We start from the raw sequence: 12,643 nt of genomic DNA on the forward strand, positions 1-12,643 counted from the left end.
AGGCGCTCTATGTCGTGACCATTCACGTTCAAGAATTAAGATACAGGCAATTTCAACATTCTGTTTTTTCCACATTGTAAGGATGTAAGAATGGCTCCCTTACCCATCAGTCCGTCGCACTCCCACCCTCTTACTGATTGTGATGGAGGAATACAACGCCTCGTGGGCTCGGCCTCCGGCCACGACTGGTGTGCATGTGTGTGTGTAAAGGGGGGGGGGCTTGGCTCAAGGAGTCGTGACTAACGATAAGAGGGTGTGAATAAAGTAAGCATTTAGTGTGTGGGAGACTGCTGGACAGAGGGGTCGGTGAAAAAACATGCTCTTATTCTTGACATCTAGGTAAAATCCTCCCTTTAGGTCAAGTCTCATAATAGGGAGCAAGATTGACCCTACGAAGTGAAGAAAAGATGACACTAGGGCTACATCCCTTTCTCAAATAATAATTCACACATCGTCTCTACACAACAACAACAACACTGTGTCCCGTTTTGTTTGGCCACAACAAGAATTGAGAACTTAAAAAAAAAGAAACAATTTACCCTCCTTTCTCACTTGTCGGCCATCTTGCTTTTTTCATTATATCTCACTGGAAAGTGATTCGATAACATTGTTTTTAAAACATAACACTCGCCCCCACTTATAGATCTAGTTCGTTTATCACACGTATGGTGATTGGACTTGTCAACATTCTCTCCTTCACAGACAGATGAACAGTACACGAGACATTCCGAAGACAACAACACGTGCAATAAAGAATACGGATATCGTCAACAAGTCTACTGTTATTTATTCGGTCATTGAGTGAGAGCTGAACCAATGCTGCGGTAAGTTTTGCTGTTCATTTGTTTGCGTTACATTGAAGTTAGAGGAGGCGCGATGGTCCTGGGTTCGAATCTCGGTGAGGACTTGAATTTTGAAATCCGGGATATTTAAGGCGCCCCTAAGTCGACACAACATTGATGGGTAGCTGACTTTGAACTGGGGGAAAGTAAAGGCGGTTGGTCATTGTGCTGGACACATGACACCCTGCTCGTTAACCGTGGTCAAAGAAACAGATGACCCTAACATCATCTGCCCTATAGATTCCAAGGTTACATTTTAGTTCAACCAATTAATTCAATTCTACGACGTGACGCAATATCCGCTACTCGAGGCACGGCGTAATTTTCTCTAGAACTCTGCGCTTGGTCAAAAATCAAAGGGATCATCGATTTGAATTTGCGACGACCTTTTTACTTTATGTTGATGCGTCTTTTTAAAAAATTTGCTATTATGTTCTCAGTGTTAAGTTACATCCTGAATTGTTTTGAGGAAAAAAAAACAACAACAACCAAAAAGATGGAGGGTCAGTTTAGATTTAATTTTACATAAACGTTGAAGGAAGCATGGTAGAAACTATAAGCTGACATGGAATGTTGAGTTCCTATCTTAAGGGGCACTTAGGGTTATCAAATTGAGATAAATAATTCGTTATTCATAAAATATATTTAGGAATATCTAAATATAAAAACAATATTGGGACGGATAGGCGGTCAGGGAAAAGGAACATTACATTCTTGACAACAAATATTACAGATACTTAACAAGGTTCGCGCGCTGCTTTGGCGGCCCTCTCACGGTTAGTGGTGGTACATTGTAGGAGTAGAGAGGAATGTCTCCTTGGCTTGGCTAATTCATAGGGCTTAACAAGGTTCGCGCGCTGCTTTGGTGGCCCTCTCACGGTTAGTGGTGGTACATTGTAGGAGTAGGGAGGAATGTCTCCTGGGCTTGGCTAATTCATAGGGCCTAACAGGGCCGCCGCTACCTATTGTGCAATGTGTGCATTGCACGCAGGCGGCCGAATGTAAGGGGCGGCCACATCATTTCCAAGAATAATTTTTCTTTAAATTTTTGGTTTGATAATTTAAAAAAAAAATTATTTAAATTCTACTGCTTCCATTATCCTTTGAAAACTGGGGGGAGGGGTGGGGGGAAGAGACGATATTTATACAATAAGAAGTGATTTTGGAAGCTTAAGAAGAAAAACAAAGCGGCATGCGAGGGTTTCCCACGGGTTTTTCCATAAGCTCCGACTCTTTCCTGACCTTGAATTTGGCGGGTTGTTTGTAATATTTGTTTCGAGTCGAATAGCCCGCCCTGTAAGTAGATCTAGTAGATCTAGTAATTAGAATGTCAATATTAAAACATTGTCACATTGTATCTCGAATTGGTGTGGTGGGGGGCGCAACTTCCTGACAAAAAGAGGTGTTGTAGAGTGTGTGTGTTTCCTAGGCGGCGTTAAGAAGAGGTTAAGCGATTGATTGGTGGTTATGCATTTAAGATGATGAAATTAGCATAATGCAAATGTAAAACGTCAGACAATCTTGAGACAGGAAAGAATATAGACGTTATTTTGTGATGAGCTAGATTTCGTTTAAATATCAGTAAATTTCATTAATATTATATTTCTATCTCAAATTAAATCCGTGAAAATTGTAATAACAGTTATATTGGGTCTTTTTTGTTCACATAAGAAGTTTGTTCAAGATATTTTTAAAGCTTATTTAGTACAAATATAAAACGCCTTCATTGGTTCAGTTGTACTAGCTAGCTGTTTGTAGCGACAAGTCAAAGACCAACTAACAACAAGGAGAGGGGGCGGCGAAAACATGTTTTATTTTCAGTGTAATTTATTTGAATATTAGAAAAGTTACATGTTCAAAAATTAAAATCTCTTATCTTCTAATACGATCGTTTTAAATGTAGACCGCTTTTGCGAGGCGCTTGTGCAACAATATGGGTCAAAACGTTTTCAAGAAAACATTTTAAAACGTCTCAGAATAGTCAAATTTCTTCCGCCTATTGCACTTTATAATAGTTTGGACTTTTGTGTGACAAAAAACGTCCATGACAGAGACGTCTTACTTAACAGGAAGAATATTGTTAAAAAGCTCACGCCCATTACAGACGTACGTACGCAATATGTAGGCCTACCTAGAATGTCCCTCGCATAATACTATTGGCCAGGGCTGCCTCTTTATTATTAGATTTAATATGGCCATCGACTTTTTTTTTATTAGGATGAATAGTGCGTTCTGAAAGAAAACACATTAATATTAGCCTATTAAAAATTCTCTCTTATTACTAAGAGAAAAAGGCCAGAAGACGCCTAGCGCCGAGTCTCTCACGGAATCAAACTCTTGAGCGAAAACCTGCCGCATCTTCGATTCTATCTCCATGAAGAAACTTTTACAACGCTTACAATTTATGAAGGCAACACTATTTCGGAAAAAAAACTGAGTCTATTATATATAAGTCTGTGAAACTGACTCATTTTAGTGAAATTTCATTACCTAAATTTGGATTTTATACATAGTGTTGAATATATAAATGAAAAATAAAAACCTAAAAAGTGTGTTATAATTAAAACATAGTTTCCTTTCTTTCTCATTACATTCTTTACAAAAATGCAAAGTTAAAATTGAAAATAAAACATATTAGAGGGAATTGGGATACGACTACGATGCGAATAGGAAAAGAAAAAAGGAATAGTACAAAAATGGATTTAAATCAAAGAGCGCTTTACGTATAGTGTCCAGATCAGTCTTAATAAATTTTTTTTCTAAAATAAAAAGGAAAACAGGGGGGGGGGGAGGGGGGGGTGCGGCATTTTTTAACTTTAAGTGTTGGGTGCTATGTGGCGGTCGATATTGACTGGATGTGAAAGAATTCAAACTATATCTTTGAGTGGTTCTTAGTGAAATGGAAAAGAAAAAAAATGACTTTGATAATTAATAAACATAAATCTGGCTCTATTCAATCTAGTACATTATATCTGGCTTGTTTGAATAGTCGAATTTCTATAGGTGCGTGACATTTATAAGTCGTAGTCCTTTTTCTGCAGTAGCTCTAGTTGATCTATTACTTCATACCAAGGATCTAGGTCTAATCGTATTAGCACGTGTCATTCCTTCAATTCACTCAGCCGCTTCGATAGCTTTGGGATTTCCCGATAGCGTAGGCATTGTGACGCTAGCAAACGCTAGCACAGTAGTTAGTGTATCACATTGAGGAGACTTGAACCCTCCTGTTCAAATTCAAGTCAAACATTTAAAAAAAATATATAAATGCATTTAAAAAGCGATCACAGTAACGTTCACTCAGATACCCCCTATCTTTCCCCAACCCCCAACACTTTTTCCCAGCTGGTCCTGACAAGTGAAAGAATCATAGCGCATTGAGAAAGCTAAAAGCATCAAGTTGCGCTAAACAAAAAGACTTGATCAAAATATTTCTTATCCCACAGGTTTAATCACAGGACTAATTCAAACTAATTAATAAATGTACACCTAATATAAGCTTTGTTGTTTTTTTTTAAAGTATTTTTAAAAATGTTTTTCTTGTTTAAAAAGTATTTAATTGTCTTGTTACAAAGCTTCTATCAACTCCCTCTCTCTCTGGCTGTCTGGTACAAAGCTTCTATCAACTCCCTCTCTCTGGCTGTCTGGCACAAAGCTTCTATCAACTCCCTCTCTCTGGCTGTCTGGTACAAAACTTCTATCAACTCCCTCTCTCTGGCTGTCTGGTACAAAGCTTCTATCAACTCCCTCTCTCTGGCTGTCTGGCACAAAACTTCTATCAACTCCCTCTCTCTGGCTGTCTGGTACAAAGCTTCTATCAACTCCCTCTCTCTGGCTGTCTTGTTACACAGCTTCTATCAACTCCCTCTCTCTGGCTGTCTTGTTACAAAACTTCTATCAACTCCCTCTCTCTGGCTGTCTGGTACAAAGCTTCTATCAACTCCCTCTCTCTGGCTGTCTTGTTACAAAGCTTCTATCAACTCCCTCTCTCTGGCTGTCTTGTTACAAAACTTCTATCAACTCCCTCTCTCTGGCTGTCTGGTACAAAGCTTCTATCAACTCCCTCTCTCTGGCTGTCTTGTTACAAAGCTTCTATCAACTCCCTCTCTCTGGCTGTCTTGTTACAAAACTTCTATCAACTCCCTCTCTCTGGCTGTCTTGTTACAAAGCTTCTATCAACTCCCTCTCTCTGGCTGTCTTGTTACAAAGCTTCTATCAACTCCCTCTCTCTGGCTGTCTGGTACAAAGCTTCTATCAACTCCCTCTCTCTGGCTGTCTTGTTACAAAGCTTCTATCAACTCCCTCTCTCTGGCTGTCTGGTACAAAGCTTCTATCAACTCCCTCTCTCTGGCTGTCTTGTTACAAAGCTTCTATCATATCCCTCTCTCTGGCTGTCTGGTACAAAGCTTCTATCAACTCCCTCTCTCTGGCTGTCTTGTTACAAAGCTTCTATCAACTCCCTCTCTCTTGCTGTCTGGTACAAATGTTAAACACGTCATTTCTCCCCAACTCATTCTCGGATCAAGATGAAAATGTACACAATAATTTATTGTACCAAACCAAACCTGAAAGAACTTAAACATTAACCAATTAGTCAATTAATTACTTGTAATAAATTATGTTTTTTTTTTTTGGTGATTCGTCAAAATAGCGCGGACAAAATAGCGCCGACAAAACAGCGCCGACAAAATAGCGCGAAATTTCCCGATAAAATAGCGCAAGACAAAATAGCGCGGACTTATATATGATGTGTATAAAAGTACCGGATTATTAGTAATTTAATGTCCTGGGCATCATTTTTGTTGATGTCTCTATCTTTTTCAATATGAATAGATCTGAAAGTATGCCATATTTGCAGAGAACGAGAGTACTTTAAATTTTAAATCATTCACCTTTTTCACTTTTAATTAAAATGCATGACTATATTGCCAATGTACGGAAACAAGCCAGTGTAGGAATTTCTTCGTGACATTTCCTACAATTTAACTTTGTGAAAGTTTGTGTGTGTGTGTGTGTGTAAATTTGACAAGTATCTTTGCGCGTTTTTGAAGTACACTTTTATAATATAAATAAATGCTATATTTTTTTTTTGCTTTATATTTTTGCTTATTTATGTTTTAAGATATCTAAATTATCTCCTGCAAAATGACTGAAAAATTATTATGACATTAAAAAAAAAAATATTGGCTCTATTCATATTTTACGATATCTAAAGTATTTCTTTCAAAATGACTAAAATATTTTTTTTCTGCGCTATTTTGTCGGCGCTATTTTGTCCGCGCTATTTTGACGGGGTACCGTTTTTTTTAATATATATATTTATAAAGAAATGAATCCTTTAGAATTAAGAGATGTGGCTTAATATGTGGGCTTTGTCCTTTTAGATAATTGTACACGTTATTTCTCCCACACCTATTGTCGGATCAAGTTGAAAATGTACACAATTATTTATTGTGCCAAACCAAAACCTTATCAATTAAAAAATTAAACAATTATTAATTAAATATTGGTAAGTAATTGTTTTGTTTGATGTTGAAAGATGTAAATACAGTCTACATCATTGATAGATAGTTGTTAATATGGATTTCTTCAACTTAGATAAGCTTTAAAAAATATATTTGTATGTTTAGCTTGTTTGAGCAGGCTATTTATACAACTAGTGTTTTGTTGTTTTGGCACAGACTTTTTTTTTTTCAAACTACTATGGTAACTGCTGACGTGGTCTCAACCGTTGAGGAAATAGTGGAAGAAAAAGAAAAAAAAAAAGAAAATCTACCAGGGTTGGGGCGCGGAGGGTAAAGATCAATAAACAGATGTCAACATTAGAGCGGGGGGGAGGGGGATGGGATAGCATACTTCTGGTGTGACCCCTCTTGAACTCTTTCTTAAGTAGGTTACTATTTTATTTCACAGGGTTAGTTCAATGTTCCGTTTCTTTCTATGTAAAAAAATAAAAGAGGGGAGGGGGGTACCTTCTATTGAATGTTTGGTTTCGTACACATCAATGAGGGGGGAAAAAGTCAGAAGGGGAGACTACAGAATACATTTTATTTTGGTTCTGGAGTTATGTTCCTTTAATTAAAAACTCTTTTTAGCACAGATTGTGTCGACAATTTTTAGCGGCCCCCGAAAGGGGAAAAGACGCTATTAGTTTTGTGTGTAATGTCTGTCTGTCTGTCCGTCCGACCAGTTTAGATCTCGTAAACTATAAAAGATAGTGAAAATCCCACATCATAATATTTTAGACCATTTAAAGTTCTGATGCAACGGCTACTTTTTTCTTTTTTGAAAGCGAAAAATCTAATTTTTTAAATCACTTTTTTTTCATAAAAATACACCACTTTTACAACTATTTACTATTAATAGTAACATAAACTGGATGCTACTTAGTAGGGGAGACAATTATACGACCATATTTATAACACAATTATGAAAACGGTTTTAGATTTTTTGTGAAATTTTTTTTTTTACATTTGTATTGCTAAATCAAGTACGCTATGTCATACTAACTACTGCATTTACAAAAAAAAAAAGTTTAACTTTTTTAAAGAGAAAAAATCTATTTATTATGCATATAAGTTGGACATAATTTAAAACAATAATAAATAATTAGTTTTTCATATTATCGCGTGAACTCACACATCCAAACACACGGAGGATACACCAATCACTAAACTAAAGGAATTTTTTTTTTTACGGAAATGTTTTTGTACATGAGAAATAAAAGATTGTCCCTTTACAAAACAATTAGAGCATTTATATATTTATTATAAGACATTAGTTAGGCCAGGTTCACATCTAACTTCACATTCACTTTCACCTATCCTTTGGTCTGCTGGACCGCTGGGGCACCACACAAGAACCGTCAACCTTCTCTCTCCATTCTTCTCTGTTATTTGCCTTTGAAAGAATTTCGTTCTGATATTCTTTCTGAAAATATTGAAACCTGTCTTTTTACCTGTCTGGGTGGACCACTTCGGGGGCCGAATTTTAGTTTGTGTCTCCACACAAACTGTCTTTGTAACCTTGTTTTTTATATTTTTAATTAGTCAAGTAGTCTTATATGTAAAATTTATTGTATAATAAAAAAAAAAAGATAATTCAGTGAACCATGTAGAGGTCATGTCACTCTGTCTCTGCTACTGAAGGTTGGAGAGAAAAATGCGCGGTCACTACCCAGTTAGTTACCAATGTCAGTCACCCACACTGGCGGATCCAGAACTTTGGAGTGGGTGGGGACGATTTTTTTCCAAACCCTAACCCTAACGCCCAATAAACCCTAACCCTATGCATAAACGTGCGTACAACACACACACACACACACACACACACACACACACACACACACACACACACACACACACACACACACACACACACACACACACACACACACACACACACACACACACATACATACATACATACATACATACATACATACATACATACATACATACATACATACATACATACATACATACATACATACATACATACATACATACATACATACATACATACATACATACATACATACATACATACATATATATATGTAGACGCTTAATCTCCAAGCCTAGGTTCCCATATGGAGGCGCTGTGGCTGAGCGGTAAAGCACTTGGCTTCTGAACCGGGGTTCCGGGTTCAAATCCTGGTGAAGACTGGGATTTTTATTTCGGGATCCTTGGGCGCCTCTGACTTCACCCAGCTCTAATGGGTACCTGACATTAGTTGGGGAAAAGTAAAGGCTGTTGGTCGTTGTGCTGGCCACATGACACCCTCGTTAACCTTAGGCCACAGAATCAGATGACCTATAGACCACAAGGTCTGAAAGGGGAACTTTACTTTACTTACTGATATAACAATAGGGTATATTGTTATTTTGGACAATTTCCATAGACGCTTGCAGGCCTGCAGCCTAGGTTCCCATAGTTTCTTTGTTTTTCTATCTCAGTTTTTCTTAAATTATGAGACAGTGGTACGTCGATGTCGATAATGGTAGCGGTTTTTTCTTTTTTTATCAACAAACAGAAGATCCGGGCGATTGAAATCTACCGTTTTATCGGTCAGAATAGACCTATCCCAGTACAGCAGATGTTCAGTAGACTCGAGAACCTCTTGTGGCGAGTGTTTATAATAAGGAGGAGTGTCCTTATCTATCAAATTGTGCATCAAAGCCAAGTGTTGGTGTATTAGTTTTCAAGTTGGTTATGGCGACCTAGGTAGGCTGATTCTGATAGGGTTGGACATCCTGCCATAATGTGTTCAATCGACTCGCCTACATTTCCACATTTTCGGCATTTGTCGACAACATTGAGTTTCAGGATATGCTTCTAGCAATTTTGTGTCCTGATTACTCTGTCCTGTATTGCTGTAACTTATTATTATTATTATTAGAGTAGAAGTGTAATCTCAAGAGACCCATAAATTATTTGTAATTAAAGATCTATCTATCTATCTATCTATCTATCTATCTATCTATCTATCTATATATATATATATATATATATACAGGGCCGGTCCTAACGATTGCGGGGCCCTATGCGAAACTGCGCGGGGCTTAGTCTGGGTGGTAATAAGGATAAATAGTGAAAATTAAGATTTTGTATTAGAAAATAAATTCGGCTTTGCATTTTATTTATTCTTTTTTAAGTACAAAATTGCGATCAAGTTAATTTTACTTTACCAATCTTGCAACCTATGACATATTTATATGCCAGGGACAATAAAAGTAAATACGTATTGGAACTTCCGGTTAAGGGGAAAATTCGTCCGATTATTACATTTTATTACATGAAAGCTGACAAAGTGTTTTTTTTTTTTATCGCGCGTAGGAATGGCGTATCTCATAATGAATGACACACACAAATGGTAATTTTGTCTATTTTTCATGAGATTTTTATGAGTTTTCAGGAAATTTTAATAAGTGCAGGTTATTTCCAGGAGTTTTTCGTATATATTTTGCAATTAATAATTACACATAAAATTAGCGCGGGGCCTATGAAAGCGCGGTGCCCACTTCGACCGCATAGGTTGCAGTGGCCTAAGACCGGCCCTGTATATATATATATATATATATATATATATATATATATATATATATATATATATATATATATATATATACTAATCGACCCACGCCGCTATATATATTGTTGTAACCCTAGTGGCGGACTGAAAGGGTTAATGTTTGTGCGGCCTACTGACACACACGATTCAGGCCAATCACACAGGTCAAGGGCTGGTGAACAAGGGACATTACTACTAATGCACGCAATATGACCAATGTTATGGTCATGTGACACAAAGCCTTTTACAGACGAGAGACAGTGTGTTAGAAAGGACAGTAGAGTCCCGGACAGCAAGCAGTAAGGACTGTGTGCTTCGAAGTGAGTCCTCGAAAATGTAGCTGTACGAGCTAGAGAGACTTGTAGTGATTAGTTAGGCAGTTCTGTAGTGTAGCAAAGCATTTGAAGTTACTGTAGCCAATTGTGTGTATTGGCTGTTGTTGATGTAATTGTAAATAAACCGCCACTTTGTTTATTGAAGCTCTTGTTGTCAAGTTGATGTTTTAGATGTGTTGTGTTGTTGGGCAGTGTTTGCAGAAGGCCTGATAGAGAAGATCGTAACAATATATATATATATATATATATATATATATATATATATATATATATATATATAGAGAGAGAGAGAGAGAGAGAGAGTTATATACATAAAGTTAATAAATCGACCAGCCTGTCACAGAACGCACAACGAGAAATTTTCTTCGAGTCAACTGGGATTTCATTGTTGGCAGGAGTTTCGAGTGGCCCATTTAGCACTTCTTCTCGGGCTGGATATGGCCTGCAGACCGTAGGTTTGACATCGCCGTTTCTATATCTTTCAGGCAGGTCAAGAAAGTGTTTCTAGTACTGGTTGGTATCTTGAGTTTCTATATCTTTCAGGCAGGTCAAGAAAGTGTTTCTAGTACTGGTTGGTATCTTGAGTTTCTATATATTTCAGGCAGGTCAAGAAAGTGTTTCTAGTACTGGTTGGTATCTTGAGTTTCTATATCTTTCAGGCAGGTCAAGAAAGTGTTTCTAGTACTGGTTGGTATCTTGACAATGACATTTGTCGTTCAACACATATGGGTCACCTCTAAGAACGTGAGACAAGGATTGGTAGCTTGGTCAAGCAAGGAAGTTCAGAGCATAGGTGAGTAGTATTAATACATGCTTGCTTTTGTAGTATCCATAAAGAATCCAGACAAGGCCCTTGAGAACTTTGACCAAAGGATTTTACCCAGTGACTAGCCTACTTCTGTAACTATATATATATATATATATATATATGATGGGCGTAGCCAGGATTTTTTTTCGGGGGGGGGTAGGGGGGGAAATTATGTTCTTTCCCCCCCGCCACATATATATATATGTATTTATGTATGTGTGCATGTATGTGTGTGTGTGTGAGTTAGTGGGAAAGTTGTAGACTCTCCGCCCTTACCTGCGCTTACTAAGCTCTCCCAGCGCGGGGCATAGTTCCGCCGCCAAGCACTATTTCCGGTATTAAAAGCCAACAAAATGCATATTCTGAGGTATCTACACTGCATTATCCTGCTATTAAAAAGTTTCATTTCAAAAACCTAATATGCTATTCTTACTGACTTCGATCCTCTCGCGCCGTTCGGCACATTAGGCGGCTAGCTGTCTCCACAAAAATCTGAAGCCTCTTCCCACCTGCTCTGAGGACCTCCATGAAAGTTGTACTAGGATGTCTCTGTTTGCGCTTTTCTCCTAATGGCCTCCATGTCATCGCAACTCTTTTTATGCGTAATTCATTTTGTCGGAGAACATGTCCCGCAAACCTCATGCGACACAACCGTACTAAGGGATCGACTTCCAGTTCGGCATAGGATTTCCTTGATTTAGACCCGATCTCTATAACTGACTTCTAAAATCTGTCTTAGCCATCTTTGTTGAGCCACATTTAGTCATTTTCAATTTCGGCAGATGACTATTCACTGCACTTTATTAATGGACCCAGCCACTGGTAGAAATTTGTAACATCTCTTGGCTACGCTCTTGGAATTTGCTGACAGTAGTTTGCTTTAGATTTTATATCGAAAAGGGAACTGTTATCGTCAAAGTCCTCTGTTGGGTTTTAAATTAAAAAATTTCTTGAGTTTTTTTTTAAATGAATTCAAAACTCCATTTAGCTACGCTCATAGAATTTGGTGGCTGTAATTTGTAGAATAATATTGAAGAGACATGTTTTAAACCTCAAAACTCTCTGTAGGGGGATTTCAAATTCAAAACCACCTCTAGGGGTTTAAAAAAAAAGCCATTTGGAGGAGAGGGGTTTAAGGTCAAAACCCCCTTTGACTTTGCTACGCTCAAATAATTTTAGTGTGCAATTTGCTTTTTTTTTATATTAAAGAGGTATTTTTAGCAGAGCGGTTTAAACTCAAAACCCCCTTTGGCTACGCTATAAGCATTTTGAGTGTGTAATTTGTTTTTTTTTTATTTAAGAGGTATTATTTAGCTTCAAACTTGCTGTAGAGGGGGGGTAAACTTAAAACGCCTTTGGCTACGCTCAAAGATTTTTGAGTTTGTACTTTGCTTTTTTTATATTGAAGAGGTATTTTTTAAGCTTCAGACACCACTGAAGGGGGGGATTTAAACCTTAAACCCCTTTGGCTACACTTATAACATTTTGAGTATATTGATGAGAGGGTTTTATCGTAAATTTCGGAGGGGGTTTTAAAATCATAATCTTCCTAGCTATGCTATTGGAGTTTGGGTATTGTCTTTTGCAT

The 12,643-nt window shown here is 37.5% G+C and overlaps 1 protein-coding gene across 1 annotated transcript in view; it reads left to right on the forward strand.

Moving 5' to 3' along the window:
• Window positions 1-12,643, forward strand: part of LOC106075520 (carbohydrate sulfotransferase 15-like) — a 33,718-nt gene that overhangs the window by 1,019 nt on the left and 20,056 nt on the right. Inside the window, exons 2-3 of the mRNA XM_056036396.1 lie at window positions 703-824; window positions 10,907-11,040. Of these exons, the coding sequence (XP_055892371.1) occupies window positions 817-824; window positions 10,907-11,040 (142 nt within the window). The 5' untranslated portion in view covers window positions 703-816. The remainder of the gene's footprint in view (window positions 1-702; window positions 825-10,906; window positions 11,041-12,643) is intronic.

This window comes from Biomphalaria glabrata, chromosome 7 (genome assembly GCF_947242115.1).
Source record: "Biomphalaria glabrata chromosome 7, xgBioGlab47.1, whole genome shotgun sequence".
NCBI classification, from domain to species: Eukaryota; Metazoa; Mollusca; class Gastropoda; family Planorbidae; genus Biomphalaria; species Biomphalaria glabrata.